The 23,632-nt window shown below is 50.7% G+C and overlaps 1 protein-coding gene across 3 annotated transcripts in view; it reads right to left on the reverse strand.

Annotated features, from left to right (window-relative positions):
* Nucleotides 1–23,632, reverse strand: part of DRP2 (dystrophin related protein 2) — a 48,568-nt gene that overhangs the window by 10,573 nt on the left and 14,363 nt on the right. For 2 of the 3 annotated variants that reach the window (XM_032772164.2, XM_032772162.2), the window contains exons 2-18: nucleotides 22,263–22,416; nucleotides 15,876–16,009; nucleotides 14,654–14,810; nucleotides 13,432–13,552; nucleotides 11,178–11,446; nucleotides 10,425–10,571; nucleotides 9,830–9,908; nucleotides 8,212–8,272; nucleotides 7,207–7,268; nucleotides 6,667–6,741; nucleotides 5,880–6,081; nucleotides 5,465–5,550; nucleotides 4,862–5,019; nucleotides 4,385–4,551; nucleotides 3,172–3,283; nucleotides 2,490–2,626; nucleotides 2,031–2,096 (exon numbers count right to left, since the gene is read on the reverse strand). In XM_032772164.2, coding sequence (XP_032628055.1) covers nucleotides 2,031–2,096; nucleotides 2,490–2,626; nucleotides 3,172–3,283; nucleotides 4,385–4,551; nucleotides 4,862–5,019; nucleotides 5,465–5,550; nucleotides 5,880–6,081; nucleotides 6,667–6,741; nucleotides 7,207–7,268; nucleotides 8,212–8,272; nucleotides 9,830–9,908; nucleotides 10,425–10,571; nucleotides 11,178–11,446; nucleotides 13,432–13,552; nucleotides 14,654–14,810; nucleotides 15,876–16,009; nucleotides 22,263–22,370 — 2,141 coding nt within the window. In that variant the 5' untranslated portion in view covers nucleotides 22,371–22,416. Of the gene's footprint in view, nucleotides 1–2,030; nucleotides 2,097–2,489; nucleotides 2,627–3,171; nucleotides 3,284–4,384; nucleotides 4,552–4,861; nucleotides 5,020–5,464; nucleotides 5,551–5,879; nucleotides 6,082–6,666; nucleotides 6,742–7,206; nucleotides 7,269–8,211; nucleotides 8,273–9,829; nucleotides 9,909–10,424; nucleotides 10,572–11,177; nucleotides 11,447–13,431; nucleotides 13,553–14,653; nucleotides 14,811–15,875; nucleotides 16,010–18,181; nucleotides 18,217–22,262; nucleotides 22,417–23,632 lie in introns of those variants that run through there. The other variant, XM_032772165.2, reaches the window with a different exon arrangement.

The following is a 23,632-nucleotide window of genomic DNA, read 5'->3' on the forward strand; positions in this document are numbered from 1 at the left end:
AAGGAGCTGTGAGTGAGAGGGTGTGCTGCTGGAGGACTAAGGATTACAAGCATTATCAGACACCAGGAGGAATGTCCTGTGGTGAGGATAAAGAAGATGTTTGGAGGAGGCCATGGGGAAGTAACCCAGGAAGGTGTAGCTGTCATAAAGGTGTTACAGGAGGCACTATGGACAGCTGCAATCCAAGGGCCCTGGGCTGGAACCCAGAGTAGAGGGCAGGCCCGGGTTCCCCTCAAACCTCTCAACTCCTGATCAGACACAGGAGAAGTTGACCCAGACTGTGGGGAAGATCACTGAGGTGAGCAAATCTGCTAATAAATGCAGGTCCAACCAAGGTAGAGGAGGAACTTTGTCACAGCACACACACACACATATGCACACTCATACACACAGAATATAAGTTTTAAACCAACAATTTAATACTGGTACACAGCGATGATGATTGTGAAGGTTGGTTGAGGTGGTGAAGTCAGAGGGTGGGATATTTCCCATGGAATGCCTTACGGCTGAATGATGAACTAGCAATTGGCTGAGCCCTCAAGGGTTAACTCGTTGTTAATGTAGCCTCACACTCTACAAGGCAGCACAAATGGAGGGAGGGGAGACAGCATGGCAGACAGAGACACACACCATGTGTGTGAGAGAGAGATGCACATTTCTCCTTTAAGTATGCTGACCACACTTTAAGTACACTGCCTTGTTAAGCAGATCAATCAGCAAGCTGAGACAACAGCTGCTGCCAGAAAGCTACTGTCATGAGCCCTGTCATGTGTCCCCCCTGCTCTATGGAAGATGGGGTAAGTGGAGTGCAGGGGTAAGGAGACACCCTGACTTTGCAGCCCCCTTCCCGCTCCCCCGCACAGCAAGCAGGCATCTCCAAGGCAGAGGGCAGGAGCAGCACATGGCAGTGTGTGTGTGCGGGGGAAACAGCTGAACTCCCGGCAACTGATAGTCTGCTGGGCGGCTGCTGTACAGGGAACTTAGGGGAACGGGGAGCTGACAGGGGGGCTGCTGGTCCACCCTGGTTCCAAGCTCCCACCAGCTAGCTGCAACGGGCTGCTCTTCCTGCAAGCAGTGAACAAAGCCGGTGACTACCAAACGACGTTATAATGGAGCATTGCACAACTTTAAACAAGCATGTTCTCTAATTAATCAGCAATGTAACAACGAAACAGTGTTAACTGGGACGACTTTAAGAGAGGAGTTACTGTATATGGACTGCAATCTTATCTGGAGGATGGGGCAGTGTTAGGGCACTGGTCTGGGAGACCCAGAGTCAATTCCCAGCTTCATCACAGAGCCCCTGATGGCCTTGCCCTTGGCACTTAGGCCCAGATCCACATAGATGTTTATGCTTCTAAATCACTGATTTAAATGGAAGTTGAAGCCTAAATACCTGTGTGGATAGGGGCCCTGTCTCTGTGCTCAGTTCCGCATCCGGGCGATGGGGACAATAGCACTGCCCTGTCTCACAAGGGTGTTGGGAGGAGCAATGCTTTATGGATTGGGAGGCTACAGCAGTGGGGGCCATGAAGTCCCATGGGGCAACCTGAGAGGTGCCTGGGAACAAAAACCCTGAGGGCATTGGTGAGGGTGTAACTGGCTCCAACAGGGGTCTGGCTTGTCTCTTAGGGGAAGTGTGGCAGCTTAGTAGGCCTCTTCTTTAAATACAAAATTCTCGAATGAAAATAAAGGTCCTGTAGAAACAAAATGGTCACATCGCAGCCCAGATTAGCCCATCTGAGGATCCCACTCCAAAGGGGCCCCCTGCAGCTGTGTCACTACCCTTCTTCCCCTCCCAGAACGAGGGCTCCATGTTTTGGAACTAACCTGAGCCAATTTTAGCCATGATCCCTGCCTATGAAGTGACTTTAGTGAGTGTTGCCTGGAAAGCCCCAGCAGAGGGGTGTGTGGAGAGGGTGGGGGCAGTTGGATTACTGGGGTTACTTCAGCCTCCAAACTGCAGAGTGAAGGCTGCATACACGGTGGACAGAGGACCTCATTGGGCATCCTGCACCGGCGTGTGGTACCTGCTGGCGAAGTGTTCAATCCGGGAGTGGGTATCGGCATGCGGTAACATCGGGGAGGAGGCTGGTCTGGAAGAGACACACACAGGTCAGTGAGGCTCTATGGTTTCTTCCTCTGACTCTGACTAGGAGACGCTGCCCCAGTCCCATTTGGATCTAGAAGCACGAGGGACAGTTTGGAGAAGCATCACTCCCGTGAGGTTAAACAGGAAGTTGGAAGCAGCATCTCCACCAAACCCTCCATCAAGGGAGGGCAATGGGAATCCCAGGTCTTCTTCTGAGGACTAGACACCAGTCCAGCCTCTAGAGTGAAACCTGAACTATCTTCACCTTCTGATCCCTGCAGTGGGATCATTTCCATTTGAATTCCACCCCCCTGAACCTGGAAGGTCCCCATCTGTGTGGGGGGGCGGGGATGGGGGAGAATCAGACAGGGTCGGTTGGTGCGACAGTAACACTCACGTCTCAGTGAAGTCAGCTTCCAGCACAGACTGGACGGGCAGGTAGCCTCTCTGTGGATGCCTGCTGAAGTACTGCTTGGACCGGAACTTGTTTTTTAGAGTTGTAGCAAAGTCCCTCATGTTCTCACTAGAGGTGGTCTGTAGAAAAACAGACACATTAAGGCTTTAGTGAGTAAGGGGTGGGGGCATCCAGAGGAAAGAAATCCCTCGAGTCAAGCCTCAAACAGGGTAGGGGGGAGAGTTTCCAGAGCACAGGCCACAGGTGCATGAAAGACTTGTGCAATGAGCAGGGAAGAGCACGAGCAAACAGCTGCACATGGAATAAGGAGTGTGGCTTGTCATACCACAGTGCAAGGCCATGCCAACATGCACAGTACTGGGGACTGTCTCTGCACTTCACACGAATGGGCTAGAGTGGCAGAGCCTGTGTTTACTGCGACAGCTTTGTAATCAGCAAAACACACTTGTGTAGAAAGCTTCCAACACGCAAAGGCAGAGCTGAACAAAACACTGGCTAAGCCATTTCTGGCACTGTACAAGGCTACCCGCAGCAGGAGTGGGGTACAGCATTGAATGAAGAGTTCCCTGCAATACCCTAGGCTGGCTGCCCGTAACTCCCTAGCCATGTGAGACTGCGAGTGCTCAGCACCCCCAGCACAACAGCAAGCACCCCAGCTCATTACCGGAGTATAGTACTCCATGATGGGATAGTGGAGCTTGTTCCCTTTGCTGGCTCGTCCGGTTAGGAAGCAGGTCTGACAGATATCCACGTTGAACTGCTTCAGGCTGCGGTACCTGGGAAGATGAAGTGGAGTTATGGAGACAGCACCAATCTTTGATGCTTTGTCTCCAAGCCTCCCGCTTCCAGGGGCTCTCAGCAGGGGACCTCTCTGAGGTAGTGTGTCTGGCTCACCCTGTGCGCTCCTCACAGGTCATGGCAGCTCTGGTTTTTCTTGTACATCACTGAATCTAAAGCACAGCTCAGAGGCACCGACCCATTTACTGTCCCCAGAAGCCAGCAAGCGCCCTCCCTCTCTTCCTGCAGGGACAGAGGGTCTCTCCATTTGATATTTGTGGCAGTACCTGTCTGAGGCACTGCTGATACGAATGCCCAAATTATTGAGACATGCAGGTCATAGGTCACATCTAAAACCTACTGCAAGTCTAGGGCAAATGGCCTTTTCAGCACACGGCCCAGCTGTTGAACTGCCCCTGCTGGTGGGGGCCAGCCAGTAAGGCCTCCAGAAAGGCCACAGCCACCCCAAGTGCTAGACAAACACACTCCTGGCAGAGACCTCATCTCCCAGCCTCAGGGGAGAGTGGGTGAGGGTGGGGACCCCACCCCAGCCGCAAGGCCCCAGCACACCTCTTTATTTTAACATGTTGGTGTGACTGTGGCCCTGAGCTGGCAGCTGCTATCTGCACGTCAGGCACAGCCTGAACAAGTACAAGCTTCCCTCGGACCTGCTGACAGGCCTCTGCCCTACCGGCACGGGAAAGCAGCTCAGTCTCCATGCTGAGGTAGCCAGCCAAGGGTTCCATTAGTACTTGTAGTTGGTGCTTCATGCTGGTCTCTGTCCAGGGATAATGTCACATCAAGTCATTTCGCAGAGACCACAAACGCTTGACAGCTAGGTCAGTTTTCTGTCACGCCCATCCTGAGCCAGGTTCCAGCAGACCAGCCACTAGGAGACTGGGCTGAGGTCCCATTCCAAGCAGGGTCCCCACTCTCACCCACTCTCCCCTGAGGCTAGGAGATGAAGTCTGCCAGGAGCGTGTTTGTCTAGCACTTGCGTGAGATTCATCCCAGTGTAATCCCACTATCACTAGCTCCCGCAGAGTTCCCCTTGTTCCTAAACTGGCTGCAGAGACCCCCCACACAGTTGCTCTCCATACCTGAAGCCTTTGATGGGACACAGTTTGCAGACAGAGCACTTGGTTTGATGCTTCACCTGCTCAGCAATGGTCACTCTGTGCAGGACAGCCAGCCACACCATAGACTGCGGCTCCAGGTTGGCCCATTCCAGGAACTGAACGACCTCGATCACAGGCTTCCCGTTACTCTAAGGAAAGAGGAGAGAGACAAGAGCAGATCACGCTGTGAAATACCATCATGGCTTCAAGCACAGAGCGAGGCAGAGATCTCTGCTAGCCAATACCCAGCTGTTGAACTGCCCCTGCATGGCTCCTGTTCCATCCCCCCATCTCTGCCCCTCTCCCTGCTGAACTGGTACCATACCCACTCCAGAGAAGGCATGTGCATTACAAGAGGTAGCTCTGACACTGATCTCCCCCATTGCCTCCCTGCCCACTGCACAGACCCCTCGGGAAGGGAAAGAGGCAGAAGGAAGCATCGCCACTGACGTTACTTACGAAGCGGAAGCAGCTGCGGACACTGGGCTCCACATTACTGCCCCCAAATGCTGCCACCTCTCCCAGCTGGCGCGGAACCTGAATGGCCTCATGCAGCAGGATGCTGAGGTGCCGCTGGTCGCATAGACCGCCAGGATTCGCCACCTGGCCAAAGAGATCTGCCGGGAGATGGCCCAGCACCATAGCAATCAAGAGAACGAGGGTGAGAGACCAACAGCACAGACACTCCCATTACAGTTGTGCAGGTATGTGCCCTCCACCCCATGGCTGGGGATGCAGCTTTATTTGGGCAAGAGGAAATGAAGCGAGAGGACAGAGATGAAGCAAGGCTTGCAGCTCTGACCCCTAGACTGACCCTTTGCCACAGCTGAGCTGAGGAGTTCACCTGTGTGTGTCTATATTTGCACTGCAGCATTGTAGTCCCAGCCTAGTAAATTAGGAGGTCTGGGATTCAGAGAAAGAGCGGGAGTCGTGATGCAAAGATTAGTTATGGTAGGAGACTCCCATCAGGCAGGCCTCCTTGCTCAGAAATTTTACTAAGCCCGGAAGCCTCTCACTCCTGCTCTGACCTAGTTATTCCATGGACCCCAGGTGGTGACTCACACTGGAATTTCTCCTTCACCTCTGTGCCACACAGACATGCAATGCCAGTCTTGAAGGACAGTGCTCGCATCTTCCCGCTGCGACTGCTGAAAAACAGAGAGGTACAACGCTGAGCCCCTCTCTGTTCTGCAAAGGTCATTTTCTTAACAGAGCCCCATCAGTGCCTGCTGGGAGTTCAACAGCACGAGCTTCCTCCCAGCAATGCCAGCTGGACCACTGTAATGTCAACTTCTTCACAGGAGTGCCCTGCCTATGCCAGCTGGGCCCCAGCCCATGGCAGTATGAGCTTCCTTGCAGCACCCACCCAAGCTCCAGCAGTGAGGTTTCCCTCCACGCAGTGCCCAGGCAGTGTGCCGGCTCCAGCAGCACCAGCTTTATGGCTTTGAAAGGAATCAGGGAAGCTGAGAGCAGGTACCTATCGAAAACGTTGAGCAGCCAGTTGAGACTCATGTCCACGCAGAGCGGCACGTTGACTAGAATGCCCCTCTCCTCCTCCAGCCGCTCATAGAGGGCAGTCAGGCAATGGATGACCTCCACCACGTCCATCACGCGATCGCTGGGCTGTAGCTCATGCTCATTAAAGATTTCCAAGGCTGTGGCCAGAGTCACCAGGTCCACTGAGCAGGCCAGGGGCAGAGAATTGAGGCATTGGAGGAGCAGGGAACAGGGAAAGGAACATTACTGATCAGAATGGAGAGGAGAGCTATGGACACTTTCTCAGAAGACATCAGTCCCAAACAAAAATACATCAAAGGGCCACCATCTATTTTAAAGCCACCTTTCTGTCTAGCATTCTTTCCCCTTCCGTGGCTGATCCCAGACACTGCAAGATTACAGGGAAATAGTGTCTCACTATTTTTTTCCGTGTGGTTACTCTGGCCATTGGAGAGCACTTTGTGTAGCATCTCACTGCCCAGTGAGTCAGTTTCCCCTCTTCGTGTGGGCCTTCCACAGCAACATAGGAGAGAAAAAGATGTGAAAGCCGAGGAAAATGGGACTGAAAAGCCACAAGAATCATAGGGGCTCTGAGGTGAGGTAAGGGTAGGACTGACCCTACCGTTAACATAACTGTCGAAATTGATCAGTCTCATCGAACCAACCCCAATCCAATCAGTTGCTCCACTCCAACCTCTCCTTGTAAGCAATGAAAGGCTTCCCAGAGTAGGAGGGCAGGAGAGGCAAGGACAGTGTACGGTACTCACACCGCAGAGCTTTCTGGACACGGCGCAGCTTCATGGCTGTCCGATACGCAGAGAATTTGATGTTGTTCAAATCAGCTGCAAAACAACATGAAAGAATTGACTATAACCATGGCATCTTCATCTTCATACTCATGCACATACTGTGCATCTTCATACTCAGCAGCAGGGAAAGGCACACTCACCAGTCACAGACTTGGCTGGGGAAAGTGTCCTTTGAATTAGCACAAAACCCAAGCCAAAAGGATGTTGTGCCAGTTCCAACTCACAAAAGGCTCAATCCTCCATCAGGGACAGAAGGTGAGGAGGAGGGAGTGTGACAGAAGACAGCAAAGAATCACACCAGGTCTCTGCAGAGACTCTGGATCCGTTGTATCATGGGGAGCTAAGCAGAGGGAGTTCTTCCGCTTGTCAGATGAACTGGGGGGATTGCTCCGAGTCCCATCGTACAAAGGGCGTGGGAAGGAGAGGCTGTGTGAATCAGTGCTCTCCATGGGCTCATGCAGTGGGCTCCCCAAGGGAGGTGCCTAGAGCAGCTCTTACCTAGCGTTTGGTATAACTCTGTCATCTTGGGGTGGTCCCAGCATGTCGTCTGAGCCTGGTGGCTGAAGAAAAAAAAAAAAGGAAACCAAATCACTAAACCTGTAAATTAACATGTGAACAGGCAGATGGATGCAGCCAGCCATCACCCCCTTTTTATTGCAAAGGGTCCCCGAATTCTGAGCTGCCCCGGATCGGAGATCCCTCTGGCCCCAAATCGGGCACCAGATGCCTGCAGGCCTGTGCCCATCACCTGACGATCCCGTCCTCCCATCTCAGCATAATGGTGCAGAGAGCTCCCACATGCTCTCTTATTAGGCGGGGAGGGGAAGCTGATAATACCAACGGGATTCCCAGTGCACACAGGTGGAATGCATTTTGGAGGCAGGGGGTCCACCCTGGTGCAATCAGGTGTGATGAGCTTGTTTTAACATCACTGTTAATTTCACCTCCAGCCCCACCTCTTATGGGCTGACTGCTAGGGTCCTTCCTCCTACAACACGCATGCACTACTCTCCAGTGCCCCAATGCCTGCTAACAGCCACTAGGAAGTGTCTGACAACAGCACTTGCCAAACTACCCCCCTATCTCTCTCTCTCTCTCTCTCACACACACACACACCTACCTCTAACGTCTGCAAACGTCCCCTCTGCAAAACTTAATGAGATTCCCCAGAGCTGGGAATCCCGCAAGGGAACACAACTCTTGCCCCAACCACAGCTGAATGTGGGGACCCAGCAAGGTTCCTACCTACACCAGAGACTGAGGAGTCTGCACTGTGATTACAGATCTGCCCTGGGGGAAAGGCCACATGGGCTGTGTCCGGTGTGATTGGAAGGCGGTGAGCTCACCGCCTGAGATCCTGGAATGGATAGGATTTGTGTTTTACCCCATCAAGACCACATAGGTCTTTTTGGAGGTGAGTGGGAAAGTCACACAGGGGATGGAAGACAGACAGAGCGCCCCGGAAAGTGAGACAGAGAGACCAGCCTCTGACTGCACACTTACTTGATGTAGTACGGCACTTTATTGGGTGAAATTGCTCGTTCCCAGGGAACCTGGACAGAGGCTGCAAAGAGAGACAGATACAGACGCTACCGTTAGTCAAAATCCTCTCTGATGAGAGACTGCAGCCTACCGAGGGCTGTTCTTGGGGAGCAGAGATGAGGTGGGGCTAGGGACGCAGCACTATTTGCACTTAAATGCAGAAATGGAGTAGCCATCTCTGTGTCCCCAGCCTCACCCCACTCCCCACAGTTGACTATGGACAGGACCGTACCACAGACACTGCCATTGCCCCAGGCAGTGGTCTCTAGTCAGTGAAATCCTTCTTTACAAGGTGCATCGTGTGGTGGGTGTACTGCACTGGATTTGGGTGCTGGAGGGTGTGTTGCTACCCTCTAATGGCTGGGTCACAGTGTATGAGATACCTGCTTCTCTCACTCTCCTTAGAGCTCTCCTTCAGTTCAGGAGAGGCCTGTTTTTCTGAAGCAGAAAGATCAGGGTGGATAGGAGCCATGCCATAACTGCATTGGTTGTCTGCAGCACCAGTAATTATCTGGGAAAATGAAACCCTTTCACCTCCAGCACCACCACCAAACAGCTCACCTCCACGCAGGCACTTTATAAGCACCAAGGTCAGTGCTTCTAAACCTGGCTTCTAAATCCATGTGCAGGCACCCAGGGCAAGTGACCAGCTCTGCAGACAAGCCAAGCACCCACTAATCCCACTGATGTCATCGGGAGCTAGGGGTGCTCAACACCTCAGAGAATCAAGCCATTTTTATGTAGAAGCCTAACATCAGACACCCAGGTTTGGAAATTTTGTCCTAAGTTCTTTCCACTGCAGGGTTCGCCATGATGCCAAGACAGCCTCCTGGTAGAGCCAGCTCAGCAACGGGGGAATAGCATCCTGCTTTACAATGGGAAATAACAGGTGCATTCTCACTGTCCTACCCATCTTTGTGGACTATGGGAGATGACTTTTTGCTGCCATCTGTCATCCAGCCCTGTGGAGTCACAGGATTATGGAGTTTGGCACAGCCCCAAGTGTCAACTGGAAGCTGCTTCAGGTTCATGTCACCATGTCTGGGTTATTGAATGCGGCACCACTCCACCTGACTGGCCTGAGTGGTTAGCAAATATGGATCATAATAGCCTGGACAGCTGCCTCCTGCGTAAGGGCTTGTCTCCAGAGAGGGTTAAGATTCAGGGAACAAAGGCCACTTTACTTCCAAAGGGGAGCATCCCCATGGGTTTAATGCACTTTCACTGAAGCCCAGAGACTTCACACTTTAGTGGATTTGTCGTATTTTTCCTGAGTGTCCCCATATAGACAAGCACCTCAATCCTGTACCCTCCAGGTATCATGGTGCTATCAACCTTGGCTAATGCCATATGTCACTTAGGAACTGCCACTCGATAGCGCCTCTTTCTAGCTGGTTATTGGGGTTGCCCTGGCAGAGCTAGGCCAAAGGGAATATGTCTCTGGGGGAAATCTTGTGCGGCCAAGGCAGTAAGAAAGGCAGGCAGGTGTGAATCTGTACAGAGCAAATGGCACAGTGCTGAGCTCCCCCCACCCCGGGGTATCTGATGGTGGGGACACTGGGAGGATCTGCTCACATACTGGAGAGGAAGTGCTGGGAACCTGGGCCAAAGTCCCGATGGGCATCCTGGAGCTGTTTCAGGCGTTCGTTAACCGAGGCCTGGGAGAAGAGGAAACTGGAACTTAAATGTGAACTTCCCCAGGATTTTAACTTTTAGACAGGTCATCACACACATACTAACATGGCACTGCAATGCACCACTCCAAGTTATCCTCCTATACACACATCCACCACCTTCCTGGATTCCTATCCCCCAACAACCAAACCCTCCTGCCCACTCCCTCACCTAGCTAATTCTCAGTCCCCACAGGCCAGATCTTCACTGTGGTTCCACTGAAGCCACCAGAGCTGCACCCATTTATGCTAGCTGAGGACCTGCCCCTATGAGCCCCCGTTGTGTCTTGTCTTTCATGTTGCCTCTGTTCTCCAGAGCCCCACTGCAGACTCACCACCTCCCTGCCCGGTGACCTGCTGTCTCCCTCTTTCTCAGAATAGACCCATTCAGACATATGACCCCAGATCTCTGTTACCCTTGTTGCACTTCCCCATAATGTACAACTGCTGTTCACAGGGCACCTGATTTCCCTCCTTTGCCCCCACGTTGCCCCTTCCTACCTCCAGCTGTTTCCATCGGGTGTTGATCTGCTCCAGAGCCCGGGAGTTCTCCATGGACAGATGCACATCTGAGATAGCAAGCTGGTGTGCGAGGTCATTAACTAGCTTCACCCCGTCCTTCATGGGGGAGAGCTCCTCTTTAAACAGCTAGAGCCCCCCATCCCAAAGAGAAGAGACAGAAGGTGGGACAGAGACAAAAGCCACTCACCTTAATCCTTCATTGTAACATCACTAGTAACGCTCTGATACTGGCCTAGGTACACCAGCAGCTGGCATTGCCTGGGAGAGTAGGGGTGGGTGGGAATCGCTGTCTAACCCTCCTCCCCTGAGAGTGCTAGAGCAGCAGAGGGAACCCAGCAAGACAGACTGGAGATGCACGCACTAGCACCACAATGGAATTGAGTCCCCTTGCTTGGGATACTAATCAGATCCCAACTAGTAGAAAATGAGAAGAAGAGTGCTATCCAGAGAGTGCATGGTTTGATCAGGACCCAGTGAGGGGAAAATGCTCCACTAGAAAAGACCTCAGGATTATCTATCCCTACAGACATCACAAGCCAAATTCGTCCTAGCAGTCAGTGGAGTCACACTAGCGATAAACTGGTCCCTCTGGTTTTATCGGTGTCCAGACAAGGTTTTGGCACAGTTCCACTTGGATAGCGACTATCAGATGGCATGATGCTGTCTTACTGGAGGAGATCCTGGAGAGAAGCAACTGGTCTCCCTTAGGAACAGAGAGAGGGTGAGATGTACCTTGGTTGCCTGGATGTGCTCTGGTAATGAGTCGATGAAGAGGTCTCCAATGGGCTCCCAGGTTTCTCGCACACTGTCGGCCTGGTCCAGAGTTGTGCTGAGCTCCTCCATGGCTCCCTTGACCTCCAGCAGTTGCTCCAGTGTCCGTTCAATATGACGGTGTTGGTCAACACAGCGGGCAGTGAGCTTCTCCCACAGCTCACTGGCCACATTCGCCTGCTTCCAGACAAAACGGCTGATATTCTGGACCCGGTGCCTTGGAGAGACATCTGTGAGCAAAGCAGCAGGGCCACAGTGAACAACCAGGAGATCCCAACCACCGCAGGGACAGCCAAAGAGGAGAAAGAGAGGAGAAGCCAGGGAGAATTGGGAAGAGGAGGAACAAAGGACAGAGAGAAGTGAGAGAGAAAAAGAGGACAATTTCAGTACACGACATAGAATGATAGAAATGCAGGGCTGGAAGGGACCTCAACAGGTCATCAAGTCCAGCCCCCTGTGCTGAGGCAGGGCCAAGTAAACCTAGAGCAGCTCTGACAGGTGTTTGTCCAACCTCCTGCTCAAAAGCCTCCAGTGATGGGGATTCCACAACTTGCCTTGGAAGCCTATTCCAGAGCTCAACCACCTTCAGAGTTAAAAAGCTTTTCCTGATATAACATAAACCTCCCTTGCTTCAGATTAAGCCCATTACTTCTTCTTGTACCTTCAGTGGACATGCAGAACAACTGATCACATCTTCTTTATAACAGTAACATATTCGAAAACTGTTATCATGTCCCCCCTAGTCGTCTTTTCTAAAGACTAAACATGCCCAGTTTTTTAAACTTTTCCTCCAATTTTCCCACATCTTTCCTAAAGTGTGGCACCCAGAACTGGACACAGAATCCAGTTGAGGCCTCACCAGTGACATACAGAGCAGGACAATGACCTCCCAGCATGACAGTCCTGTTAATGCACCCCATCAGCCTTTTTAGCAGCTACATCACCTTGTTGATTCATATTCAGCAGTACTACCATCTAGCCAGCTATTTCCCATTTTGTAGCTGTGCATTTGATTTTTCCTTCCTAAATGCTGTACCTTGCCCGGGTTTTTATTGAATTTCATCTTGTTGATTTCAGGCCAATTTTTCAATTTGTCAGGATTGTTTTGAATTCTAATCCTGTCCTCCAAAGTGCTTGTGACCCCTCCCAGCTTGGTGTCATCCACAAATTTTACAAGCATATTCTCCACTCCATTATCCAAGTCATTAATGAAAACATTGACTAGTACTAGACCAGGACTGATCCCTGCAATACCCCACCAGATACACCCTCCCAGACTGACAGTGAACCACTGATAACTACTCTTTGTGTACAGTGTTTCAATCAGTTGTTCACCCATCTTTTATCATTTTCATGTAGCCCACATTTTCCTAGTTTGCTTATGAGAACGTCATGTGGGACTGTTTCAAAACCCTTACTAAAATCAAGATATATCACATCTACTGCTTCCCCCCATCCACTAGGTAAAAATAACCCTGTCAAAGACGGAAATTAAGCTGGTTTGGCATGATTTGGTTTTGACAAATTAATGCTGGCTATTCCTTATAATCTTATCATACTCTAGGTACTTACAATTTGATTGTTTAATAATTTGTTCCAGTAACTTTTCCTTGTATCAAAGTTAGGCTGACTGGTCTGTAATTCACCAGGTCCTCTTTGTTCCTCTTTTTAAAGATAGGTACTATGTTTGCCCTTCTCCAGTCTTCTGGGACCTCTCCTGTGCTCCATGAATTCTCCATGATAATTGCTAACAGTTCTGAGATTGCTTCAGCACCCTAAGATGAATTTCATCAGGCCCTGGTGACTTGAATACATCTAAATTTATCTAAATATTCTATAATCTGTTCTTTCCCCATTTGGGGTTATGTTCTTTTCTCCTTGTTGTTAATATTAGTTGTCTTGACTATCTTGTCACCATTAATCTTTTTAGTGAGGATTGAAGCAAAATAGGCATTAATTACCTCATCCTCCTTGCTATGAGTTACTAGCTCTTCTTTCCTACTAAGTAGAGGACATATGGATTACCAGTGCCAGGTAACACTGTGCTGTAGTACTGCCCGTTCAGTTCATTCATGCTGCACTGCGGTACACAAGGCCACGTTGCACCCTGCCCCCGCTCGTCTCTTCTCTCAGAACGACAGCATGCAAGATCTGAGAGCTAGGCCACGCTGACATGAGGACAAGGAAGGGGATGAGAGTGGGAGGCTGTACATACCTTTACTTTCAGAATTTGGTTCCTCTAATTCCTCAAATGGGTGCTGGGAAAGGAAGGCCTGCGCCGACTCCAGGACGGAATAAATATACGGGCCCCGAGACTTCACTTCTTCCATGAAAGCCTGCAGTCCGGAGGCATAGCATGACCAAAAAAAGGCTGAGTTAGAGAATTGAAAAGCTCCTTCCTCAACCAAGAACTGTTCAGTGAATTACTCACTTCAGTGCACAAGGGAACTACCGGCACAGAGCACATAACTGACATGATAAAAGAAGCTCTGCCTGAGAAGACGGTACATGCACATCTTTAGCATACAAAGGAAAGTTAATGGATAAACAGCCCTAGGATTCAAGGAAGATCCCAACACATGGAAGGAGGAGAGAGATTTGGTTAGATCTGTAGATCAACAATGTCTCTGAAATAGGCAACTACTGGTGTATTCTGGGCCATGAGTTATTAAAGGGGAGGCATTCTGACCATGGCCAGTTTGCATTGTGGGTCCAGGGAGGAGGACACTGTCCTTTGTAAGTATTTTAAAAATGTAGTCCTGTCACAGGTCCAAGGGACGGGACTAGATGACCTCTTGATGTCCCTTCCAGTCCTATGATTCTCCTAAATGTAGAGGGGAGGACATTGGTTAATCAGAAGTGCTATGTGCTATAACACAACAAGGATTCTCACATCCTCGTCACTGTGTCAACTGTAGATCATAGTCAGACAGATGACCCAAACTGGTCTCTCGGCAAGTGTCAGGATCCCCACGAGTGTGGCCAAAGAATGGCATCTGTTTGTTTGAGAGCTCGGCTATTGCAACCAGTTGGGAAACAGGTGATAAGCAATTATCAGTGACTGAGGCTTAGTATCCAGTTCTGTGATCTCTTCGTAGAGTTAGCTTTAAATCTGTAATGCAGATTTACTTTCTGTAATTTACACTAAATGCCTCTTCACTTTCTAAACTGGACTGATTCTATCTGTTATTCATTGGGGAAAATACAGGCTGGAGCTTTTCAGGAGAACGTTGGCATCGCCTCATAAGGGAAGGGGAAAGGTGCAAGTGACAGCCAGCTGGCCCCAAACATAAGTCACAGGGGGACCTGCAAGCACAGCTGTGGGCAGAGAGGCCAGGTCAGGTATCCAAATTCCATGCCAAGGAACCTGGGGCGAGAACTCATTCTAGCTGGTGAACAAGGGCAGGGCTCTAGGAAGTGTGTATGTGGAACCATACCGCATGCGTCTCTTTTTCCTGCTGCACCAAGAGCACGTCTCCCCGGAGTGGCAGCTGTGCGGACAGCTCTTCATCCTTCTGACCCAGCCAGTCTATGATCTCCTGGAGGGGGAGCTGCAGCTTCCCGCTGTGGTCTGAAAAGGCCTCCAGACGAGCCCTGCACCAGAGGGATGGGAACACAACAGTCACAGAGAGCAGACACAAGGATGAGGCCTGATGGGAATTCACCTCTTTTCACAAAGGGAAGAGTGGATGATGCAGTGGGCCCCTGCAGCCTACGGCTCAGAGGGCAGCAGCCCAGTCTCACACAGTGTGGGCCTTCTGCGCAGAGGAGAGGCAGCCAGGCTAAGGGAAAACATCCCCTGCCCAGTGACTGATGAATGGCTATATCCTGCACTGGGTCAGGAGGGAGGAGCTCCCTCAGCCTGTCCCAGGTGAGCATGCTGCCCTGACCTTGCATGCAGCAGAGGATCCCCTCCATGGGAGATTTCCAGGGGCTCAGCATTAGAAGTCCTTGCTGTTGTTAGCAGGGGCGGGTGAGAGGATGCCCTTCAGCTGCTTCTGATCTCCAAGTGCGTGGTGGGGGAGAGCAGAAGAACCCGCCTGGACTTGTGTGTACACACGGCCTGAACTCCAGCTATGCCCACATTGGCAGGGACTTGGCTATACGCTGTCGCCACCTGGACCATTTCCAGGATGTCTGTGTTAAGGCAAAGCAAAATTAATATGCCCCAACTGAACTCTCAGTGATGCTGGCTGTGAATCTGCAACTACAGAAGGCTACAGAAAGGCACATGCTCCTAAAGGGAAAGGGCAGGCCACAGAGGAAGGTGATGTGAAGGAAATGGGTTCCTGAGACCTTATCCTGGGCAGTAAGAACTCAAACATACAGAGCTGCATGAGGACTGGGGAGAGGGGCAGAGAGAAAGCAGGAATGGAGGGGAAAAGAGATAAAAGGACAGGAGGAAAGAAGGGGTAAGGAGGACTGAGAGCACAAAGCAAGGGCAAATGAAAAGAAAATACATTTCAAGCAGAGGAAAAAAGAGTCAGTGACTCAGAGATTTGTCTCTGCTTTAGAGGCCAAGAGGGGAAACTGCTCCGAGGTCACAGTGAACTTGGGTGGCAAATGAACTGAACAAGATCTAAAGGCTTGTGCTGAACATCTCCAGCAGGCAATCCCAGGGCAAAGACCAGCAAGTTCACTTCACGTGGGGAGTCCTACCGAAGACTGTGCGATTTCTTTTTTATTTCATTCCAGCAAAGATTCATCTCCAGAGGTGTCTGGGGCCTGAGGGCACTGTCAGGAGCCTGCTGGGTTACACAGGGCGCTCCTTCACCATCTTCTGCTGCTTTAACCTAGGGAGAAGCACAAACACCTGACACATTGTATCCAGACACAGGATATCTAGTGGCTAAAGCACATGTCTGTCTGCTGCTCTCACCTCTGCCACTGACTCACTGTGTGTTCTTGGGCACAACCCTTAACATTTATGTACCAGCTTTGCCATCTGTACAAAGGGATTGAAATGCCGGCCTGCATCACAAAAGATCTTGAGATTTTGTTAAGGATTTAAGTATCAGAGGGGTAGCCATGTTAGTCTGGATCTGTAAAAAGCAACAAAGAGACCTGTGGCACCTTATAGACTAACAGATGTATTGGAGCATGAGCTTTCGAGAGTGAATACCCACTTCATCGGATGATATGGGTATTCGTCAGATGCATGGGTATTCTGACGAAGTGGGTATTCACCCACGAAAGCTTATGCTCCAATACTTCTGTTAGTCTGTAAGGTGCCACAGGACTCTTTGTCACTTGTCAAGGATTTAAAACACTTGAAGAATGTTCTATCAGTGTAACATATTATAAAGTGATCAGCATTTACAACACTGCAAGGGGATGAAGCGTTTTTACTCTTGTGCTCCCAGGTTTTCTTAGTCTGGTATCAAATAGAGTGAGTGAGTGAGTGAGCGTGTGTGTGTGTGACCACTTCCCACTGTTGGATTGAGTCAGAATTGCTCAGCTGTGTGGCATAAACTCCACACCACTCCACATGGAGATTCTCCTTCAGTTTAAGTGGCGAAAGCTTGTGCTTTTGGAGCACCAAAGCAGCACAGGCTTCAAGTTCTATTCGTGCTGCTGCCATTAAGTTCTGAGTGGCTGCAGCATGCAGCACAGTGACAACTAGGAAGGTGTAGGTGACCACAGATTTGTTACAATATTAATGGCCCTGGTTGTGCAGCCTGAGCCACCACAAAAGACAGACTATAAGCTCCCACCTGCTTCACCTGTAGAAGATTTCAGGTGAGAACATTCTCTGGTGGTCCAGGAGCCCAACTTCCAGAGACTGCAGCTTCTTTGCACCCACTCCAGAAGGAAGAAAGCACATGCGTGTGAAAATCAGGGAGACACTCAGAATGCCAGAGACATACACTCCAGTCACTTCAAGAAAGGAGATCACACTATTCATCTTTCCATTCAGAGTGCTTTAAATCCGAGGATCTCAAAGCACTTTACAATGAGGAATGTTGACTCAACCCCTGGGGAGGAAGGGAAGCATTATTGACACAGACGGGGGGGGGGGGAAGTGGGGCACTGCATAGGGAAATGACTCCCACAGTGAGGCAGTTGCAGAGTTATGAGACGAATCTAGTCTCCTGGCTCCCACTCCAGAGTTCTGCTCACTAGACTGAGCTCCCTCCCATGACAACAGCGAAGACTGTCCCAATTGCCAGACACACCAACAAACAATCGGAGGGAGGCATGATCTAAAAGTGCAACACAAACACAAACACTCATTCCACTGTGTGTTTGGGGTGCCTGGGTGGAGGGCTGCTGTGTGACCACAATGGCAGCTTGCTGCCTGTTGTCAAAACACACAAACATTTACCGTTTTCACAGGTGGGAAGTTGCTGTGTTTTGCTTGAAAAATCACATTTCCCTCCAGTTCTAATTTGTTGGCAGGGCTCAGAAGTGATAACAATTAACATGCATTAGCACCTGTCAACCCATATTGCTTTCCAATGGATCTGTACAGGAATCACTTCACTCAACTGGAGTGCAGCCATCTCTGAGGGGAGTGGCAGTTGATTGAAAGAAGGTAGCTACCCTGTAACAGTTTTGAGTAAGGAGGAGACCATATGTTAACGGCACAGAAGGAAAGATGGGAGCAGGCAGAACAGAAAAGAAATTACTTCAGGGCAGTGACACAGGAGGTCATGATTACAATGGTCCCTTCTGGCTTTATAACCTATCCAAAGGGGGTTTTGACAGGTAACTAGGGCTATCACCCCTCTACTCCCCAGAAAAGGACTGGGAGGTATTTAATGGTCACAGAAGCGTGTTTTTATGTTTCACCCAAAGCACGTTTAATTTTCTGCCCCTGATCTGCCATATCATTCCAGAGAACATTCCAAAAATCATCAAACACAGAGTACAGAGGAATCCTAGGCATGAATATCATAAATCATTCATACTAACACTGCTGCCTGTATACTGAAAGTCAATACATTTCTCGTGCAAATACTCACACTGCCAAAGTAGGTTAGCCCCGCGTGGTCATAGCCACCTCCTCTGTCCCCAGGGAGATTGCACAGGGATCAGGGCCAATGGCCTTTCTCCATCTGGGGATAAACGGAACTGCGTGGATATAACCCCACGGGAAGCGTGATCCTCTCCAGCCTAGTTTAGGAAAAGGTTAAAAGTCCACGATGCCTGCCACTCACCGACTATGTCCTATAGATGAGCGAGACTGAAAGCAGCCATGCACTGCTCAGATGTGCAACACCTGCTCCCCCAGAACAAAACCCCTGCAGCTGAGCGGGGAAAAGCAGCGCTTCTGCATCGAGCACCAGCTCCACTGGCTGCAGCTGCCGCGGAGGCAGGCTGGTTGGATCCTTCTCCCTCCAGAAGTCAGATGCATCTGAACAGCTTTATTTTTAGATGTGTGTGCAGGCACACACACACTCAGGCTGTGGAGCGCTTCCCCTACCTGTGCAGAGCCGGGGATCCATGGTGTGGCTGCTCAGCAGCTGCACAAGAGAGAACATTGTCCCCCTCTCTTCCCAATGCCATCAGCCAGCACCCCAGGCAGACCACAGCAGGAGAAACGCAAGCAGCACCACAGGGAAGAGAGGCAGAGTGGAAGGGACCAGAGGGCGGGCAAGGAGCAGGATGGGAGGGCTGAGAGGAGCTGCTGCCCTGTTTACTGACCCCCTAGGAATCTGGAGCGAGGCGGCAGCAGCAGCCTCTCTGCCAGTGAATCACAGCTTTGTCCGGGTGGAATTTCAGCTCCCTCTAACCTGCCTTAACCCCCACGGGTGCCACGGCAGCTGTCTGTGTGTGAGGGAGGGCAGGGTGTCACCAGGAGTCACCCTGTGCACACGTGTGTGTGTGAAAGGCACTGATGGGGGAGAAGGTGCCACAGCTAGCCACGGTCAAAGAAATCACTGCACATTTGAAGAACACAGTGCTGGGCAGGGCCATCTCGGGTAATAGCAAAGGTGGGGCTGAACAGGGCCAGGGCCCCCTGGGTAATAGCAAAGGCAATGGTGCAGCAGCCCCCAGGTCCTCTGGTCCTGAAAATGGAGTGCTGGGATCTCAGCGTTTATTTGTCAATGGACAGATTTCTGAAGGAATAGTGAATGCAAGCCTTTAGTCCCCTAGACAGACTCAGGGAGCACCTGGGGGCTCTCTCTGGGTCCAATTATAGTGGGGGAGGACAAGGTGTGTGGGGTGGCATAGGGGGTGTAAACAGAAACGCCTCAAACTCCATTATACGAGAAGGAGGGAGGAAGGCTACACTGAAAGAACCACAGGGGTTCCCTATGGCTACCAGACACGCTGCCCAGAGCCTCTGTGGGGAAGTGTCTGCCCTGGCCCACACCGTCTGGACAAGCCATGAGCTTACCTGGCTGGGCCCCAGCAAAGCTGTGCATCACAGTGATGGCCAGGGCCTGCCTTAGGGACAGAAGTGGTGAGAAGGGGAAGCCCCTCTGCAGATTCAGCACTCCCCACCTTCGCAGCTGGGGCTCCCTGGCCCAGCCTCCCCCCCACGTCAACATCAACATTCCTGGGCTTAGCTCACACCCCTCCACACCCAAGGAAAACATCTTGTTTTTGCCAAAAGGGTTTTGTCTCCGTCCATCTCCCACAGAGTTCTCTGGAGTTTCCGCAGCTCAGCATTGTTTCCATGCTCAGTTCCACCTACAGGAACACTATGAAAAAGCTCCCTGTATCTCTCCCTCTTCCCATCGGTCTCTCATTCTCTCTCTCTCTCTGCACGCCTGCCATCTCTACCCATTCGTCTCCTCCTCCCTCCCTCTGGGCTGGGCTGCCCTTTGCAATCAGGGAGCTCTCACACCAACATGCTCTTCAGTTTTCACCAACCCAGTGGGATCCCTGGACTCTGAAGCCAAGACAATAGCGACACCAGTAACCCAGAGTAAGGCCCGTCCCAGGGAGGAGGCAGACAGTGCACGGTATTTGGAGGGTGGAAGGCAGAATTGCTATTAAGATCGCTGCCCTGCAAGCAGAGCAAGCCAGTGGCCTGGCACTCTACCTGCATGTGGGGTTAAATACTCTAGCCCTGTGCAGCACACAAGTCAGGAGAGGCTTTGGGTAGGTGATTAGGAGCCCAGAGCGATGAGTCCCCCTCATACAGCCTCTCTCCAGTGCAGCTGTTGATTGCTGCAAGTGTCCCTAAGGCTGCCCTTGCATCTGTCTGTTCCCCTGCTTATTCCCTCTTCCGTTCCTGTACCCCCAAGGAGAGCCAGCTCCACCCACGGATAGCTCCTCAGCATGTTCATGGCAGGCAGGAGGCAGTGGAAGTTCTGCTCCTCTCACTCTGCTCGCCCTCCAACCCTCTGCTCCTTGTTGAATCTGCTGGGTCGTTTATTAACCCCCTCACACTCTCCTGGTAATAGCTACATAACAGCCACTCCCTCTTCATAAACACTGACTCAGAACCAGCAGGGAAAAGTCACGGGCTCATCTGTGAGTCCCGCTTCCAGCCTGGGAACTGGCTCAGACAGACAGATGCCGGTTTCTCACACTTCCCCCAGCTTCTCTCCCCTGAGTTGCAGATCTCCATGCTGGGCCAGCCAGTGCAACAGCAATACGGTGTTGGGATCCAGCCCCAGACTCAACCATCTCAAACTCCTTGGAGCCAGCAAAAACCTGGATATGCTGTAGAACAGTAGTTCTCAACCAGGGGTCCAGGGCCCTGTAGGGGGCCTCGAGCAGGTTTCACGGGGGCCCCCAAGCAGGGCCAGCATTAGACTCGCTGGTGCCCAGGGCAGAAAGCCGAAGCCCAGGTCCCTGAGCCCTGTCAGCTGGGGCTGAAGCCTGACCAATGTAGCTTTGTGGGGGCCCCAGGCAATTGCCCTGCTTACCACCCCCTAATGCCAGCCGTGGCTTTTATATGCAGAAAGCCAGTTATTGTGCCACAGGTGGGCCGTGGAGATTTTAACAACATGTTGTGGGGGCCTCAGAAAGAAAACAGTTGAGAACCTCTGCTGTAGAAGAGTGCTGAGGTCAATGGGGGCTTGCTTCACTCAGAGCAGCACTGCTGTTGCCACAGGGCGCTGGTCCAGCACTCTTCAGCCAGAGGGAGAGGGAATGGAAAGGGCAGTGAAGGGGGAAAGGGAAAGAGCCCTGAAGAGCCTCTGCTGAACCTCCAGATCAGACAAGCAATGCAGGCACTTCTGTGCCTTCTCCGCCATTGGCTGGGCTCTTGGGTTAACTGGTTCATTCCCCTTTTGCAGGCAGGACAAACTGCCAGCCTTGCCAGCCTACGTTCAGTACAAGAAGTGCAAGGCAAACACACATCCAGTGACCACTGACACAGTATCTTGAGGGACACACACTCCATGCAGGTCAGAAACCCCTCAGGATGGCTACTGGTCCCAGTCTGTCCAGCCAAGAATAGCACAGGCCTGCTCCTAACCAAAGGCCTGGGATTTCCAAAAGGGCCAAAGGGAGATAGATTCTGCAGTCCCACCAGTATTGCCAGCCCCAAGTAGTCAAAAATCATGAGTCAGGCCCCAAAGAATCATGAGATCAGCTTAAAATCATGAGACTTAAAAACAGTTGGATTATTTTCTTAGCCTTCTGGTTTCTGAGCCCTCACTGCCACCTATTCTCTGCAGAAACTTCCTTTTTTTTAAATGAAAGCTGAATACCCCACCCCACTCCCCACACCCCGACTCACATGAATCCAAGAGCTGGGACTTCAGGAAACACAAATATTGTGAGACTCACCATCAAATCACAAGAGCTGACAATAGAGGCGCCCTCAGCCCCATCCACACGCACATATGCACACATGATTTTTGGTGGTTGAGGTTTGAAATGCAGAACTGATCCCAACACTGTACATTGTAACTCAAGCCCATCTCGTTTGTGAAGCACCGTGCATCTGGAAAGTGCTATATGAGTAGAATACGCTAAGTAGAACCTGGGAGCAGGGGGAGACGGAGAAAATAACAGCCCCACCACTAACAGGAATGTAGGAGGTCCCACTTTGCTATAAATACAGAAGTTTGGCAACTGCCACCAAAACTCTGAATTGAAAGAAAAGGTGTGATAGTTAACAAGCCCTAGCACTCTTACCTGAGACTGTGAGTAGGTGGTGCTGCTGTAATGTGACTGGTCTGCTGTATGCTGCTCATGACATCGTGGGAGGGTATAGGAGCATCCCTGCATGACCACTGGCTGCATCAGAACGGAAGTTCATGGGAATGGAGACTTCTCTGGGCACAGGCACCTGAAACACAGTGTGAAATCCACTGGATCAGCTCTCAGATCTCACCGTTCAGGAGAGCTGGCTGAGTTGCAGGGAGAAAACTAGACACACAGGCCTTGCCATAAGGGGACAGACCAAAGGTCTACCTAGCCTAGAAACCTGTGTCCAACAGTAACCAGTCCTAGATACTTCTCAGGAAGGCATATATCCTCCATAATGCACTCGTACAATACTGAACCATGGAGGGAAAATTCTTCCTGACCCCACCTGCCAGATCAGCTTCTGCCCTGAAGCATGAGGACAGAAAGGCCTTGTCATTTATATCATAGAATTAGTGTCACTGAAGATGCCATTTTCTTGCTCATATAACATCTAATCCTTTTGGTAAGCAATCTGCCTTCACAAAACCCTGTGGCAGTGAATTTTACAGATTATACTACAGCATGCAAAAATGTCTTTTCTTTGGACTATGACAAGTGAGACAGAGAACTATAGAGGTTAGCGGGAAATTGGAGGAGACCAGAACTGCCATGGGCACGAAGCACTGTTGCCATTTACCCTCAAAAATCTCAGAAGGAGAGGAAAAATAAACACGTCCTGTGTCTGGAAGGAAAATTGATTGTAAAGCCATATGTCTAGAGCTCCAGAAACAGAGACAGACAGACTATATATATAACCCATCATGGGTCATTATTGCTCCAAGAAAAAGGCATTTGTAATGGTTAGCTCTGGTATCTCACCTATTCCACTAACCTCACTCTTTTCTTCTGACCATTGTGTTGCTTCTGCATTTCAGTTTAGGCAGCAAAGCAGCTGAGAAACTAGGAGCCCTTATTTTAGGGAGAACAACATTCTACAGTCAGGTCTAAAATACTACAGCTTCTATTTGTGACACCACAGGGTTTGGGGCCATTACTAAGGGCCCCAATAGATCAAGGCAGACAATTTGAAAAGCCCATAGGTTGCATCATCAGCGTTTGCCCTTCCATGGCACTTTTTATATGAGGAGTTCAACATGCTTTACAAACATAAATCAACGCTCACAACATTAATTTGTCCAGTTCTACAGAAAGCTAAGGGGACGCTAAGAGACACTGACATTAAATGATTTTCCCATGGAAATCACCGGGCAAAACACACAAAAATCGCAACTCTAACCTCAAGACAGCACCAGTGTCATGAAAGGAACAGACCAGTTGAGCACAAACAGAGGGGATTTGTCTTGGGGCTAAACATA

This window comes from Chelonoidis abingdonii, chromosome 8 (genome assembly GCF_003597395.2).
Source record: "Chelonoidis abingdonii isolate Lonesome George chromosome 8, CheloAbing_2.0, whole genome shotgun sequence".
Classification (NCBI taxonomy): Eukaryota; Metazoa; Chordata; order Testudines; family Testudinidae; genus Chelonoidis; species Chelonoidis abingdonii.